At 44.9% G+C, this 17054-nt stretch overlaps 1 protein-coding gene across 1 annotated transcript; it reads left to right on the top strand.

Moving 5' to 3' along the window:
- Positions 1-903: 903 nt before the first annotated feature.
- Positions 904-16306, top strand: atn1 (atrophin 1). The gene is made up of 10 exons (XM_015003824.2): positions 904-1231; positions 4483-4602; positions 4958-5059; positions 5454-5573; positions 5717-8493; positions 9337-9547; positions 9687-11184; positions 13286-13429; positions 13568-13748; positions 16172-16306. Exons 2-10 carry the CDS (start codon positions 4576-4578, stop codon positions 16203-16205), a joined length of 5094 nt encoding a protein of 1697 aa, XP_014859310.2. The 5' UTR covers positions 904-1231; positions 4483-4575; the 3' UTR covers positions 16206-16306.
- Positions 16307-17054: the final 748 nt, after the last annotated feature.

Here is a 17054-nt window from a genome sequence, read left to right as displayed (position 1 = left end):
GAGTACACTTTTTGGGCATCTCTAACTAACTGGTAACACCTAACCAGAGTATTTTTGCTACTTTTATCCTATTTCCAAACCAAATGTGTCCCATTTAGTGTCAGTTCCGAAAGCCGCCAGCAGAGGGCGCGCCAGCAGAGGGGCGCTGCTCCAGCCGAAGCCGCTTGTTGCTGCCGCCGCCGCTGCTCCTCCTCGGGCTGCATGGTGCTGGTGGCGATGATGATGATGATGATGAAGGAAGTCTGGAGCCACGCAGGCGCACCACGCACAGTCTCCGGACGGGTTGCCACGGTAACCACACAATAGGAGACGGGACAGGGGGCTGTGCGAAGGGGAGAGGAGAAGGAGTGAACGACAGGAGCGGGGAGGAGGAGGAGGTCTGCAGAGCCGCTTGACTGGACACACCGCTGCAACCCTCTCCCAGACAGACACATTCAACTGTTTCCAAACGAGTGCGAGGCTCCTTTGTTAAGACACAGTAGAAAAATCTCGAAAGCGCACACATTTATCTATTAAAACCAGACATTTATGGTTTTGTTGTTGTTTTTGCACGTTGAGGTTTACTGCGGCGAGTTATTCAAGCTCTCCATGTAGTAAAGGTGACTCTGGAGGGACTAGTCTAAGGAGACCCTCCCTCTTGATCCCCTCCCTCTTCAGAGTTTTGGCCCTCTCTCTGCGCCTCTCTTCCTCCCTCCTCCTCCTCCTCATGTCCCCCCCCCTTCTCTCCTTATGCAAATCACGCCCTCACCACTCTCCCTTTCCCTCACCCGACGTGCATCCCTCTCTCTCTCTCGCTCTCTCTAAATATTTTGACTGTAAGACTGGAGAGGGGGTACAAAAAAAGTGCAAGTCGTCTTGAAGAAAGAGGGGGGAGAGAGAAATGGGGGGTGCAAAATAGGAAAAAAAAGGGGGGGGGACCGAAAGGGGGTGGGGAAGAGGCATCAATTTGTACAGTCTGCAGTTGGCACCCCTGGTTTTTTTCCCCCTGCAAGGAGTAGCAGGAGATTTCTTCTGCGTTATTGTTATGATCGGATCCCGCTCCAACATGAGCCAGCGCCAGGCTCTGCTGACAGACGCCTGGGCCCAGAGGTGTGCGTGTCGGCGTGCAACATAAAGCAAAAAAAAAAAAAAAAAAAAGGAGAGAGAGAGGAAAAAACACACACGCACACACACACACACAAGGGGAGAAAGGGAAAGGCAAAGTGGGAGAACGCATCGCTGGATATTATAGGTAAGAAGCAGAAAATGGATTCTTACACTCCTCTGTTTGTGAGCCACGTTTGTTCTCACCATGCCATTTTTTGTACCTACTCTTTGTGCGCTAATCATCGTCATCATCATCCTCATCATCACAATCATCATCAATCTGCGTTGCTACATCTAAAAAAAATTACGTCCTGGCGAATAAATGCTGCACGACGCGGTGCATCCACATTCCTGCGAGGGGAAAAAAAATGGGGTCTGAGGGGAGCCAAAGCAAATCGCCATTCCGATTCACCTTTTACTAACATGTGCATCGCTTTGAAAACAGACATCCGTGCAGACTGGGGAGTCATGTATGTGCTGCTGAACACGTCGCCGTGGAGGAGTTGGCTGTTCTGGCAGGGGCTCCGCTGTTGGTAGCATATAGGCTGCAGCTATGCTCGGTACCCCCCTCTGCATGTGTATCAGTAACATTTTTGCAGGAAGAAAAGAGTCGTTGCGGTGCACGATCGTTGGTGATGTAAGCAGAGCCGCTGCATGCTGCTGCTTTGCATCACACACGCAGAGAGAAGAGGCCAGTTTGTTGATGATGCATGTGCTGCGAGTTGGTGGTGACAGTGCTGGTGTTTGATGACCGGTGGACCACTGGCAGGCCAGCAAGGATGCCACCTGTAACTGAGAGGCATTGTTCAGACCCCCTACTGGATGCTGCTGCTGCTGCGTTATTAATCAATTTATCTGCAGGTAAATTAAGGGACTATGCCTTATGCCTTGGCTAGCACATGATTAGGTGGACATGAATAATTCGTGGAACACATATTTTGGTCCATTTTGAGAAGATGGTTCATTCAGTGGCTGCAGATTTGTTGGTTGAACTTCTCTGCCTCATGACAAATGTCCTCTATTTCTTTGAGATCTGGTGACAGTATAGGCTGTTACAGAGAATTCATTGGCATGTTCAGCAGGCTTTTAAGTCTAAGCTATTTTTAATTGGTATCAAGGGGCCCAAAGTGTGCCAAGAACATATCCCCCTACACCAAAGGTTGACAAGACTCAGCAATAGGATATGTTGGTCCACCACTTGGGTATAACCAGGCTGGACCTCCCTTTTGCCTTTAGAGCTACCTTAATTCATTGTGGAGTAGATTCAACAAGGTATCAGAAACATTACTCCAAGTTTTTGGTCCACGTTGATGTAATCGCATCACGCAGTTGCTGCAGATTTATCTGCTTTACATCTGTGTTGCAAATCTTCATGACCACCTTATCCTAAAAGAGTTATTCTTCATTGAAATCTGGTGACTGTAGAAGCTTATTTAGTCATTGTCAAGAAAACAGTTTGAGATGATCTGATTTTGTGACATGATGCCCTTCATACTGGAAGTAGCTGTCATAAGATGGGCAGATACGGTCATCAGCGATACTCAGGTAGGCTTTGGTATTTTAATGATACTAGTTGGTACTAATTTTCCCCAGACCATCGCACCACTCCTCCATGCAACGGTTGGACTGAGCCTTAGATGTAGTAGGTGAAATACCATCATCTTTGAGGGAATTCAGTATGGAGTTGCTCTTCCACATCAAAAGGGGTGACTTGAGGGGATTTGGGCATCTGATCAAGATGCCTTCCTTTGGAGGTTTACTGGGTACATCCAACTGAGAGGACAGCCCAGAGCAGAACCTGCTAGTTGATTACATTGGTGTAGCAACACCTTGAGACCCCCAGAATGAGCAACAGTGTTACTGGGGGAGAAGGATGTCTGCATTTCTTTATCCATGACTCCAACCCAGTCTCAGATAAGTGAAACAATAGGGATAGAAGAACTATAACCAACCTGAACCATTGAAACAAGACTGAAGGGATTCATGCTTTCATGTCATCTATGACCCTAAGGTATCAATATGGCAGATACTGTGGAGACTTGGTCGTCCTGTTCAACTTTAGTGTTATTTTTAGGTTTTTAGCTGACGGGAATGCTCTTCTGCTGTTGTAGTCAGTCTGCTTTAAGGGTCAAAGTGTTTTGTATTTCACTTTCCTTGGTTGTAACTAGTGGTAACTTGAGCTACGGTTGCCTTTCTGGCCCTATGAGCCGTTCTGCCTTCAACAAAGCGTTTCTGTCCACATAACTGCTGCTCACTTGATATTTTCTCTCTCAACTCTCCATAAACCAGAAACACGGTCATGCGTGACAGTCCCACTGATCAACAGCTTCTGAAATAATCAGACCAGCTCGCCTGACACAAACAACTATGCCACGTTCAGAATCTCTTAAATATTGTTGCTGGTGCTTTGAACTTCAGCATATCCTCCTCAGCACATCTGGATGCATAAATACATGGAGTTGCTGACATGTGATTGACTAAGTTGCTATTTATTTTGTAAGCAACTGAACAGGTGTGACTAATGAAGAGACCAGTGAGTGTATATTCATTAATATCAGTGATTGTGACTTTCCTGATTTCACACTTGCTACAGGAGCTTTTTATTTAATTAATGTGTGTGTAGTTAAGCTGCTACATGACTCACCTACAGTGTTCATACACTCTGGCTCTACTCTAGCTGTTCTTTCTTTTCTCTTACAACCCTGCACACTATTTTTAACCTCATTTAATATTCATGAGCCATTTTTTCAATCATAGTGGCACATGAATGAATGGATTAGACCAACCCGATGACTGCCTACTGTTCGCTGTCGAGCAGAACCACATGGAAAAAAGAATCTTGACATTGTTCGTTCCCCTAATGGGTTGCTGAATAAATAAGCTTGTGATTCTTCTGACCATAACCAGGTCATGTGGGTTAACCACAAGTAGCTGTGGGTTGTTGTGGGGAAGGTGGAAGAAGAAGGAGGGGGGGTGTGGCTCTCATTCCCAGTATGTCTCCTACAGACTACATTCCAAAATGCCAGTATCCCAGTGTTGCAGCTCTACCAAACGGTGTATTCTGACAGTCGGAGTGGATGAACCTCTTGAGATTGTAGTTCTCCGTTGCTGTGCTGAAACCTAAGAGCAGAGAGGAGATTGTTTTGAGTGCAGCGAAGAGCAGTGGTGCCGATACAGTGAGCATGCAGCCAATTTAAATGCTGTTTTTCTGCTCTTATAGTCTCCATGTCTTTAAAAATGTCTCCAGTTCACAAACTCCCCTGCGATAGCAAAATGACGTCAATGACCACCGCGTCCTTTCATCGTGTTTTTTATTTTTTTCACAGAAACATTGAGTACTTCAGCAGAATTCCCTTCACGTTGACTCATTCTTTCTTCTCTTCTGTTTCTTTGCAGGTTTTTGTAGCTCTTGCAATTGGTAAACAACTGGAACCAGTTCTGTTCCTGGAATGGCTTCTGTTGTGAAATGGACGTTATAAAGGAAAGATAATGAAAACAAGAACGCACAAAGAATCGGTATGCGCAAGGCCTAGCTTTTCTGTTTTTGTAGAATTGTCATAGGGTACATACCTGCTTAATTTCTCAATGTTTGTCTTATTATGTCATAATTAGTAAGAAATTTGATAATTTTTCAAAATGTCAGGTTAGTCATTCTCCCCTTCTCTTTGTTGTTGTTCCTGCCCTTTCTTCTTTTCTTCATTTTTCCCTTTACTACTGCTACCTTAAACTACCGCCCCAACTCTTTTGTTTCAAATAACTCTTGTTTTTCTTTCAATTATCTCTTGTTCTCCTTCTTTCTCTTCTCCAACACATAAACATTTAACACTTTTCACCACCCCACCATGTTTTCCCCTTTTGGTGGACTTTGCAGATGCCCATGCGCAGTGGGCGAAGGAGGGGGGCGAGTGAGGAGAGAAGGGGCAGGCGCCCGCACACCAGCCCAACTCGCCCTGAACGCACCGACCGGCAGACGGTTAGAGCTCATCTCTTTGTGCTCATTGTTACCTCTCACTGTCCTGACTGTAATAATATGCATGCATGCAAATGATAAAAGTCATGAAACAAAGAAAAACAGCCTATTTTGAATTTGGGGTGTGTGTGTGTGTGTGTGTGTGTGTGTGTGTGTGTGTGTGTGTGTGTGTGTGTGTGTGTGTGTGTGTGTGTGTGTGTGTGTGTGTGTGTGTGTGTGTGAGTGAGTCATCAGTATGGTTGCTACAGACATACCCTTGCAGTATTAAGAACTCATCACGTTGAAATCTTTGATGCTTCGTGTTTAAACGCATGCAGCTGCAGGCTTTGTTCTAAAAACAGATATGAGCCTATTATGGATTCAGTACAACAAAATTAAAACTCTTGTGTTGTTTTAGCAAAGAGGTGGTGGTGAGGAACTGGCTGGAAATCGCTTCAGTTGCAGATCACAAGGACATGATTCATCAGAGAGTGAGGGGGAGGAACTTGTATCACCTCCAAAGAGACAGAAAGTTCAGGTTTGTGTTACATGTCGTCAGCTTCTTATATAAAGATCCGTTATTAAGCAATTTGCACCTTGCTGTCTTTGACAGAAATCTATTTTTGACTCTACCTCACTCTAAAGCTACTCGTTTTTTTGTTTTGTTTTGTTTTTTGTTAGGATTCAGCACCAAACCCAAATCCTCCAACATCAACGCACTTGACTGAAAGCTCAACAACTTCCACTGTTCCACCTCCAACCTCAGCTGCAAGCCAATCTCGGGAGAGTGACAATGAAGATGGCCAATCCCAGGGCAGTAGGAGTTCGGCCGTAGGGAGCCTGGCCAATAGCAGTAGCAGCCTGAGCAGCGGGCGGGATATAGACCAGGACAATCGATCCTCATCTCCGAGTCTTTCTGCTTCCCCTTTGGGTAGCCTGGACTCTGATTCTGATGGGCCCGATTCACCAAAGCAAGGAGAACGTGAGAAAGGTAAAGAGGTTGGTGCAGGGAAAGTGACCGGGGAGGACAGGAGAATGTTACGAGAGGGGAGAGGAGAAGAATCGTGTGGCGATGGGGAAAAACGAGACGTAGAGACAATTGAAGATTCTTCATCTCTGAAGCCCCCTTCTACTCCCTGCTCTTCCTCTAGTCTAACTCCTTCTGTTCGAGGAGGAGATTCATCGAATGACAGCAATAGTGGGAGGAAATCATATTTCTCCCTGGACTCCAAATTGATGTGTAAAGTTGAGTATGGCTCACCAGCGGGTGTTGAAAGCAACAGAATGACTTCCAAAGCCAGCACACAGTGCATAAACAAGACAACCATCTCTGGAGGAGATTTTTCACATAACAGCCCCAACATTCCCCATTCGTTACCCCCTCCACTTCCTCCTCCACCTGCCCTGAAGCCGTTGGAGCTTGGGGGACAAAACCTGCCGGCTGAGGTTAAGACAGAAAGAGACAAAACTGAAAAAACAGAGAAACTCATGGACAAGGCTCAGTCCACGCCTCCTTCTCTGCTGCCACAGTGCGGCCCTCAGCCCCTGTCCCAGTCTCAGCCTCAGACCCAGCCCTCTAGCCATCCTCACCACTACAGCTCCAGTTGGCAGGGCGGGGCAGCAACTGGTTGCCAGGGGAGCTGGGGCTACTCCCGCTATCCTGGCAGCCACCACCCACAGCACCAGCCCCCCGTGCAGCAGCAGCAACTTCCCTCCGTCTACAACCCGCCATCCTCTCGCCACTCCTCATCCCACCCCTCTTACCTTCCCCATCCTCACCCCCACCCTCACAGAGAGTACCTTCCCAGGTACGCTGGAGGGGGAGGGGACAGGGAGAGGGGCCCCACAGGAGAGAGAGAGAGGGGAGTAAGAGGGGAGTGTGGTGGGAGAGAGCTCACCAGAGAGTTTTCTGCTCCTGTTGGCAACAGCAGCAACAGTAATGGAGGGGGAAGTAGTAATAATGGCTGTGGTGCAATGAGTGTCCCCAACAGCATTCCAGCTCGGGAGTTTGGGGGGATGCCCGTAGGGCAGAACAGGGAGTACCAAGGCTCAGGAAGAGATGGGCCCAACTTAGGTCCAGATCGAAGAGACTTTGGTTCAGCATTCAGGGACAGGGAGCGTGAAAGGGAACGGGAAGGAGGAAGGGAGTTTAATCTGCCAAATCAAAATCAGAATAGAGACTTTGGCCCCACTGTACCCACAGGGGGGCACCCAAGAGACAAAGATGGCAACAGATGGAGTGAGTTTGGGAGCAACAGCAACCCTAATAACAACTCCATACCACCAGGGAACCCCCCAAGTTCAACCAGTGGTCTACCAGTCGCCCCCATGCTAAACCGTGACCCACCTGCGTCACCCCAAAACAACCTCAGTCACCCTTCTCATTCCTCTCTTCCCCAGCATCCCCATTCTCATCCCCCAAATTCATCCAACAGGGATTTCCCCCCACCCATGGACCAGACACAAATGCCTTCAACTGGAGCAGATCACTTTCACAGAGACTATCCTCCAAGTGGAGGAAAAGACTTTCCAGCTGGGGCACCTCCTTCTGCTGGCACAAATCGAGAGTACCTAAGCTCCCCTGGAGTGACTCCAAACCTGGGACGAGAGTACCCAGGGACAGGAGGAACGCAACACGCCCACCCACCTCACCCCCACTACCAGCCTGGGCCCAAAGACAGAGAGAGGGATTCAAACCTGCGAGAGTCTGCCCTCTACCAAAGCCGTGGAGGCCCTAATCAGCCTCCTGCACTCTCTCCTTCCTCCTCTTCCAGCCATCATGGACAATACCCACATCCGCCTCCTCAGCCACCTGTACACCCCCCTCAAAGCTCCCATTCCCAGGCACCTCAATCAACTATGGGACCTAGTACACGTCCTCCACACTATCAGTCCTCTGCTCAAACTCCTCCAACACCTCTATCTCCCTTACCTAGCCCATCTACCAATCAGATGGGAGCCTTCTCATCCTTTCCCTCTGGTTCTTCCTCTGCACCCACCTCACAACTTCCCGTTCCAGGTGTGTCATCCAGCTGTTCACCTGGATGCCGCCCTTCGTCTTTCCATGGCACTTTGAACAATCATCCTCAGTTCAGTGGCACATATCACTCCAATGGAAGCAATGGCAGCACCATGGCAAACAGCAGTAGCAACAGTAGCGCAGTCAGCAGTAGCAGCAACACAAACTCACAGGCACCCTCACCTCAGAATGTCTCGAAGGCCCCACCACCTCTTAGTAACTCCACCAACAACAACACCAACGTCTCAACACCTGCCTTGACCTCATCACTTCCTGGTGTGGAGGGACACTCAGACTCAGGTCTACCTCCAACAGCCGTCATCAAGGAAGAACCACCAGAGGACCGGGAAGAAACCGAAAGCCCTCCCCCGGTGTTAAGAAGTCCCTCACCTGAACCAAAACACGTGGATATTCCTATTCACGCCAGCCAATCAGCACGGTAAAATCAAACTGGAATAAAGAGCCTTGCAAAAGTATTAATACCTCTGAGATTTTTCACATTTAGCATTTTATCACACTAGATCATGGGTGCTCAAGTCCAGTCCTCAAGCGCTACCATCCTGCAACTTTCCGATGCATCTCTTCTCCAACACACCTGAATCAAATGAATGGCTCGTTACCAGGCCTGTTCAGAGCTGAATGAGTGCTGATGAGGGAATTCAGCCATTTGATCCCAGTCTGGTGGAATAAGAATGCATCTAAAAGTTGCAGGACGGTAGCACTCGAGGACTGGACTTGAGCACCTCTGGACTATACGCACATACTTGTATGTATTTTTTTGGATTTTATGTGATTTACCAACATAAAATACAGTATAATTTTGTAATGGACGGAAAATTATCTTTAGAGTATTTTAGAAAAAAAAATCTGAGGACATGCTAATATATTCTGCCCTGCCTGAGTTAATACCTTTTCCTGGAATTAGTCCTTTGGTGTGTGTTTCTATTATCTTTTTGCCCATGAAGATGCTTCCCTTTCTTTTTTTTTTCAAAACAGACTGAGTCACTTTTCAATACTTTTAACTGATATTATCATTTAGATTTTGGACTTGTGTCTCCTTGTGACAAACTGCTCCTCTGACTTTCTCTCAACAGCTTAACAATCTCACCACACTTCCTGGGCCTAACTCTGCTTTACGCATATACACACATAAAATCCCAATAAAGTACACCGAAGTTTGTGGTTATGTGAAAAAGTTCAAGAGGCGTATTGCAAAGTGCTTTTAGTTCTTAACATCCAACTAACTCCTAATAGTTGTAAACACTATGTCCAATGATTCTAGGTTTCACAAGGTCCTTGATAGAGGCAGCAGGAACTCCTGTGCCCGCAGCGATGTCCTCTTTGTCCCATTGGACGGCTCCAAACTGTGGAAAAAGAGGAACGAGATGATTGAAAGAGCTCGCAGGGAAGTTGAGCAGAGGGCCAGAGACCTGAGAGAGAAAGAAAGGGAACGGGAAAGAGAGCGTGAGAGAGAACTGGATCGGCATCTACAGGTGTGCACATTTCAGTGTGATAATTATGTCCAGTGTCAGATTTTATGGATTCGATGTAGATTAAATTGATCTGTTGAAGGGAGGGGAGGAACGTAGGTCACATACACATGATTTACTGTCCGTCTGTTTTATCTTCCAGCACCAGAAGGATGTCAGTGCTGCTGGAGGGGGACGCCAGGGTTCCTCGCTCTTCTTCCCCCCCTCGTCCTCCATCATTCTTGACCCTTCCTCTGCCTCTTCCTCCGCCAACGTAGTCGCCCACCCTCCCGCTCACCCCCAGCACCACCCCTCACATCCACACGCTCATCTTCCACCGACACATCATCTCCACCCCTCTCTGTCCCACGCTATTCCCCACTCCCTTCTCTTACCCACCATGGGTGGGGCATCGGCAGTGGTTGGTGGGCCTCAGGGGGCCCTGGGGATTGGGTTAGGAGGTCCATATTTAGGACCTGACACACCAGCCCTGAGGACCCTGAGTGAATACGCTCGCCCACATGCCATGTCTCCTCTTGGGGCAGCGAGTCGTGCTCAGGCACACCACCCTCAAGTTCACCATGGTCACCCCCATGTCCACCCCTCATTCTTCCTCCCTCAACTACAAAACCATGCTTTGAGTCACCCACACCACCTTCCCACCGATGCAGCAACGGCAGCAGCCATCTTGGGCTTTTTGTACGGTGGCAGCCTTGAAGGTGGTCCAGGTGTGCCTGGGCACCCTGGGGTGGCCGGGGGCCCCGTACCAGGAGGAATTGGCGGTGCAGGTTTGGGAGGCGTGGGTTTCCCTCACGCAATGGCAGCTCATCGAGATCGGCTAAAGCCTGGATTTGAGTTTAAGAGTGATGAGCGGGTTTATCCTGCGGGATCCATACCCGACCCTGCAGCTATTGCGCTTGCTCATTCGCATGCGCATGCCCACAGCAACGCCCATGCACATGCTCACTCCCTGCTGCTTGCAGGAGGTGCAGCAGCTAATGAGGTATCACTCTATGGCACTCCTCCTCCTCCAGCTCCACCTGGACCTCCACACCTTCAAAACCCAACCCTGGCACAAGTAACCCGACCTCCACAACCTCCTGCTCCACAGTCACTGTCTAATCCTCCTCCTTCATCCCTCCTTCCACCTTCCCTCCCCTCTCACCCTTCATCTGCCCCACTGGCTGCCCCCTCAGCCCCGGCACCACCTTCCGCACCTCCAGCCGCTCCTCCTCAACCTGCTCCACCGACCTCCAACTCTTCCTCACTTCATCACCCAGTGCCCCACTCTTCTTTCCCTAACTCCCTGTCCTCTCATGTGCCTCCGCCTCCTGCCCCAGCTGCTCCGCCCGAGACTTATCCGACTCCCACGCGCTCCCCTGCCTCGTACGAGCGTGACAGGAGCGGAGCGAGGGAACGGGAGAGGGAGCGGGACAGAGCAGCTTTGCCGGCCTTTGGGGACAGAGAGCGAGAAAGAGAGAGGGAGCGAGAAAGGGGAGGGAGTGGGGGAGGCGGAGGAGCAGGAGGGGGGAATGGAGGCGGAACAGGGGGAGGAGGTGGAGGAGAGAACCTGGGGCGTCTTCAGATGTTGAATGTGACGCCTCATCATCACCAGCATTCACACATCCACTCACATCTTCACCTGCACCAGCAAGACACAGGTACCAACTGCTATTACCATTGCTGTCAGAGTCAGCTCACACCACAGATCTGTCAATATGAGCCAAGTTAGACACACAATGTTACTTCAAAACAGCTGCTTAGTTAGTAATTAACAGATGATGCTGTTTCCAGATCTCAAAATGCAACAAAAGTCCAAACACAAAGAGTCAAACTTCGTTCTTACTTACAATGATTGTAAATGATTGATTATACTGGTCAGCAGCCAAAAAACTGTCTGGGGCTTTTCAACTGTTTTAGGGTAAAAAAAAATCACATTGGTTTTGCTCAATCTGGTCAATTTTCTGAACTATGGAGCAACATGAGCATCAAAATGCACAACTTGTTCTCACATATGGATCGGTTTGCTGAGAGTCTGGGATCAATGAGTGATGAGCAGGAGGAGAGAGTCCATCAGGACAGAAAAGAGATGGAGAATTTTACACAATGGAGACGTAATGTTCATTTTACATGTCGTTACCCTTAATAGTGTTTATTGTACAATTTACAGAAATCCAAGTTTGTAACATTTCATTAATACCCTGTTAGGAAACATTCTTTTTTCTCCTAAGACCATTTTTGGATGAGAAATATAAACAGAAATGAACTGATAATGTCACAAAAATTAAATTTTTATAAAAACCTAACCTGATTGAGAAAAATCTATGTCATTTTTGGATTCTACGGTGCAAAATAGTCCTAATTCAGTTGAAAAAACAGACAACTTCCAAAAAATATATATTTTTTTAATCTCACTGTTATCTTAGAAAAAATATAATTTCTGATGGTTCTAGTAGTTTTCTGGTCCTTTGGTTCGAAAAACAGTATTGTTCATTACATTTGCTACTTTCACATCAGAAACAAACAATGCATGATATTTTAGTTTTCTTACAGCATAAAATGAGAGTTTAATAGATGATTTGGTTAAAAACAGTGGTGTCAAACTCCAGTCCTCCTCAACACCCAGAGTCCCGCAATGTCTTTCTGCTTCAGCACAGCTTCAATATCACCTTTTTCTTAGGTAGTTTGAGTCTCGCTGTGTCTTTAAATTATCAAGTCATTCAGCTCTGACATGTCAGTAATTCATGCTTATCTTTTAGCACACAGCAGCCTCTCATAAAGATGTGATCTGTTCTAACTTTTTAAGGTAGATGTATAAAAAATACAATTTAAAATAGTATTTAGGGCCAAAAAACGAAACGTTTGACAAAGCATTAAAAAGATAAAACCTTATAAATCGGATAATCAACTAAAGGATGATATCTTAAGAAAACGTAGTTTCAAACATTAATCTTTATTTAACCAGATTGCTGTACACTAACTACAGTGTAATTTGATGTGGTTAGTGTTTTTCTGAAATTATCTTTCTTTCTTTAGATGGTTGAATCCGTTTTAAAGTTGGTTCTTTTAGTCAGAGCGTACTCCATGTCGTTTTAAAAAATAATACCGGACACACAGGATCAGTTTCAGAAAAGTTTTCATCCACATGAACCCGCACAGGTCCGCCACTTTAAACGCACCAAACCCAGAAGTGTAACGCGAAGCTAAAACCTGCCGGCCAATCAGAATGTTTCAAAACAACCATGACTTCCTGTTAGGAGTTTGGATTAATTTATAAAGCCAGGTATTTGGGTTGAAGTACTTTAGATAGTGTATTAGAATGTAGTTATTAAAACATTCAGACAATGTCAATTGGGAATCATGTCATAGATTGTAATGACGTCTACACACGTAAACATGAAAACAGAGTTTTCTCCAGTGGCCACTTTGTTTAGAGTTTTCATAAATAGCCACTTTTAGTTATATCAGACAGAATTTTTGTGTGAATTAAAAAACGTATAAAAATGTGTCAGTTTCTCTACATAGCAGGCCTTATTCTCCTCTCGCTTGTTTGAATGTTTTCTACGTGTTGTTTTCTGGAATAAAACCACATAAAAGTTGTGTGATTAAATATTTGTTCTACTAATCATATTCAACACTATTCCCTGGCTTTCTTTTGATCTGATCTAATAAAAGCTCCTGACTGTAAAGCGTCTTCTGAAGATCCTGCTTTGACTCACTTTAAATGTGTCCTGTATTTCCTATTACATCACTGGCATCCAGCGGCGGGCGGGGTTCACCCCCTGATGGACCCGTTGGCGTCGGGGTCTCCTTTGGCTCGCCTTCCCTACCCAGGAGCAGCGCTCGGCACGCCCATCCTGGCTCACCCCCTCACTGACAGCGAGGTGCTTCGCCAACAGCTGTTCGGTGAGGAGAAGGCTCCTCGTCCATGTACTCATTCAGTTTTCTTCTCTAAAAACAACACAGTGCTAACAACGATTACGGACATGCCGCTTTTCTCTCGACGGTGACCTCTGACCCTCTTTTTTTTTGTTGTGGGGACAGGTGCTCCTTTCCGTGACTTGCCCCAGCCTTCCTCCCTCACTGGTCCCATGTCAGCGGCCCATCAGCTCCAGGCAATGCAGCAGGCCCAGAGCGCGGAGCTGCAGATCCAGAGACTGGCCCTGGAACAGCAGTGGATCCACCACCATCACCACCACTCCCTCACACAGGACGAGTATTACAGGTGCTAAAGCCGTCCGTCCGTCCGTCCGTTCTGTCTGAGCTGTAATCGATTATTCTGTCAATTGGAAGGAAAAATCGTTTTGCAGGTTTTTCAATTAACCACTTAAGCCTTTTTTATACATTACATTAAAAAGATGCAAAGAAACAACTTAAATTCACTTTTTAAATAAGAAAATAATCATTTTGTTGCCTAAAATGTAATGACTTAGCATTCCTTTAGTGAAACCTTGACAATCTGCAGTTAAAATCAGCTGGTAATTTATAGTTTTTGTTTTGTTTTATTAAATAAGCATCTTCCTTTTGGACACGCTATGTTGACATTCTTTTTTGGTTTTGTTGCATTATTTTCATTGTTGTTTTACTTTGGTTTTGGTTTATTCGTGTAGTTATTTATGTTTGTTTCTGTTGTTTTAACTCATGTCTGAAATACATTATTAAATTGTAAAAAAAATAACTTCTAACATCAAAACCTCAACCGTTTCTGCTTCACTTAGAATCAACTCAGTATTGGAGTAAACTTTTGAGTATTTTGAGCATTTTTTTTATTAACTCATTACAGTTGGATTTAAAAAGTTGCTTAATTACAGAATTTGACAAATTAAAGCTAAACCTTTACCACTTGAAGAGTTTTGGATGGAACATATTTACCCAAAACTAAATATGTTCTATTTAGTAAAAAAAAAAAAAAAGTATACAAAAGTATTGATTTTGCTTTACAGAAATAAAACTGATGCCAAGTGTTTTAACATCAATTAGCATCCTGTTTGCTTCTGGTTCTGCTACGCAGCGACCTTTTTGGATTTAAGACCTACGGAAAAATCTCAATCATATATTTTGATGTCTGTAAAATTATGTTTATAATTCAGGTATTCATTTCAATTATAAAGCCTAAAATGACAGCCTGGATTTTGATCTCAAATGTGGAAAAACCTCAGATTAAACCGGCCCTAAATCCACGACTGAAAGTTTTAAACCACCAGTAATTTGTTTAGATTTTGCTTCCAGGCAGTCAGACTTCGTTATAAACTTTTAAAGTGAAACATTTTCTTTTCGCTTTGTCACTTATTGTCTGTCAGGCGCTCGATCAGGTTGTTGTGCAGTATTATCTCTATTTAAAAAGTAAAAAAAAAAAATTAAAGAACACGAGATCCAGTGACTTTTACTCCAAGGCAGACTCAATGCATATTTTAGTGGGGGGGGGGGTTTCTGGAATAATAGTAGAATATTCTGGAATATTTTTATCTACCTGACCATTTCTTGTGTTTAGATTATGTTGCACAAAAGCAACAGAGTCTAGAGGGCCATTAAAAATAAAGCAAAACTCGATCACAACTGATGTAATCTGAGATTATTTCATGGTTCTTGTGTTTAAAAGCCTCTCCAAGCCGTGTGGAAATATGGAGAATTTACGTTTGTTGATCTTTACTCTGTGCATGAGAGAAAAGGAGGAGAGATTACAACCTGCAGTAAAAAACGCAATTTATGTCATTGTGTTTAAACACTGAAACTGAATTAAAATCACTTTTAACTCAGAAGAAGGTTGGAATAGTCTGACTTTCTCTAGTAAATAAAGCTAATCTTTTGATTCGAGTGTTTCTCTCTGCTTCCTTGAATTGAAAATTTCCACTAAGGTTGACAGATTTGATCAATGTATTTGAAAGCAAACTGTAAAAACTGAGGCTGGGTTTAAATTAGGGCAAATCGGATCAGATGTCCTTCATTTTGGGAGATCGGCAGATCTTCTCTACCTCAGCAAATGTCTAAAAATCAGCCTCTGTCTTCTTCTGCTCTGCTGTGATCGAGGTTTGGCTGACAGACCGACCCACCAGGTCATGTCATCATCCCACTTTTACCAACTCGGCGACCTTCTTGCTTTATTTAGCAACATTTCAGACAAAAAAAATGGTATTGGCTAAAACCGGAATCGGCAGGCATTTTAAAGATCTGTGATCGGCCAAAAAGCTGCAATCGGTTTAAGTAATTTGTTTGTAAACACAATTGCAGAACAGGAAGTGGGCCGAAACCAAAGGTCAACACAAAGCTTCACCTTTCAGTTTCTGCTCTGCGACGCTGATTTGGTTCTGGTTTCTGCAGGGGATCTTGAAAAGTATCTTTCAGTGGAAATGCACCTTTAGGGCTGCCAAGAGTTAACCACAGCGTCTTCTTTAAAAAACAAATAAAAGCACTCAAACGAAAGGTTGGATTTTTCTACTTTTTCCGTGTGAGATCATACTGTGGATGAATTTGTTTTAAGGCTTCTTAGAAATGCTTACCATGTGTGTGGAGGATGCTATCAAAACCTTTACTCACAATCTATAAAGATGCATCAGTGAACCACATGTAATGATACTGATCTTTCCATTAAAGTAAACTTCTTCTTCTTCTCCTTCTCCTTGTGTTTATTTTTTTTTTTTAATCTTTCAGTCACCTGAAGAAAGAGAGTGACAAGACCCTGTGAGGGAGGGGACACGATGCAGAGCGGCTCGGGCAAGAAGTCGAAACAAAACACGTGAATCTGTGCAAGAACAGACTGAATCGAGAAAAACAACAAAAAGAAAAGCACTGAAAACAAAGAGGGAACTCATCAAACTGAACCTGGACGGGAACGTTTCGAAGGATTAACAAAAGAAGAAGGTGTGAAAATGTTGCACATCGTCCCTGCAAACTGCACCAGAGTCCCAACGTTTCCCTGTATTAACCTTGTTTTGTATCGTGCTCTGTACAGTATATTAGCCGGGAGGGGAGGAGGATTGTGAAGTACAGTATGTTGTAAAATACTTGATGCCAGAAGGAATGTGTACATGAGTCTCTTTTCTGTCGTTGCATGTAGCTAGGCGCTTCTTCTGAACCGGTGGAGCTTTTGGTTCTCTTTTTAGTAAATCTGTAGCGGAGTAAAGCTTCTTCTCAAACAAGACGGAGGCTCGTATTTCTTTTACTGAACCTTTCTGTTCAGTATTTATTGAAGAGGAAAAAGAGGGCTTCAGCCGATAAAAACAGAACAACAGCAACAACAACTGCTCGTAACCAAGCAATAAAATCAACAAAGCAAGATAGTGACTAAACAGTAACAGATCCTTAAGCATTCTTCAAAATAAAAGACTTCCTCTATTCAAATAAATCATGTCTTACACTGAAATATATTTCACTTCGCCTTTGTAATTGTATACAATCATATTCAATATAATAATAATAATCATCATGTAAATTATGCTTAACATATAATTGTAATCAGTCACTTATCATGCAAATATACTGAACAACATAAGTGTAAAAAAGTCACAACAAAATCCTCCCCTCTTTTGTATCC

The sequence above is a fragment of the Poecilia mexicana genome, unplaced genomic scaffold (assembly GCF_051168715.1).
Source record: "Poecilia mexicana isolate PSO_F unplaced genomic scaffold, ASM5116871v1 scaffold_16, whole genome shotgun sequence".
NCBI classification, from domain to species: Eukaryota; Metazoa; Chordata; class Actinopteri; order Cyprinodontiformes; family Poeciliidae; genus Poecilia; species Poecilia mexicana.
The sequence above is the reverse complement of the archived record's forward strand: the minus strand, read 5'-3'. Positions and strand labels throughout refer to the sequence as shown.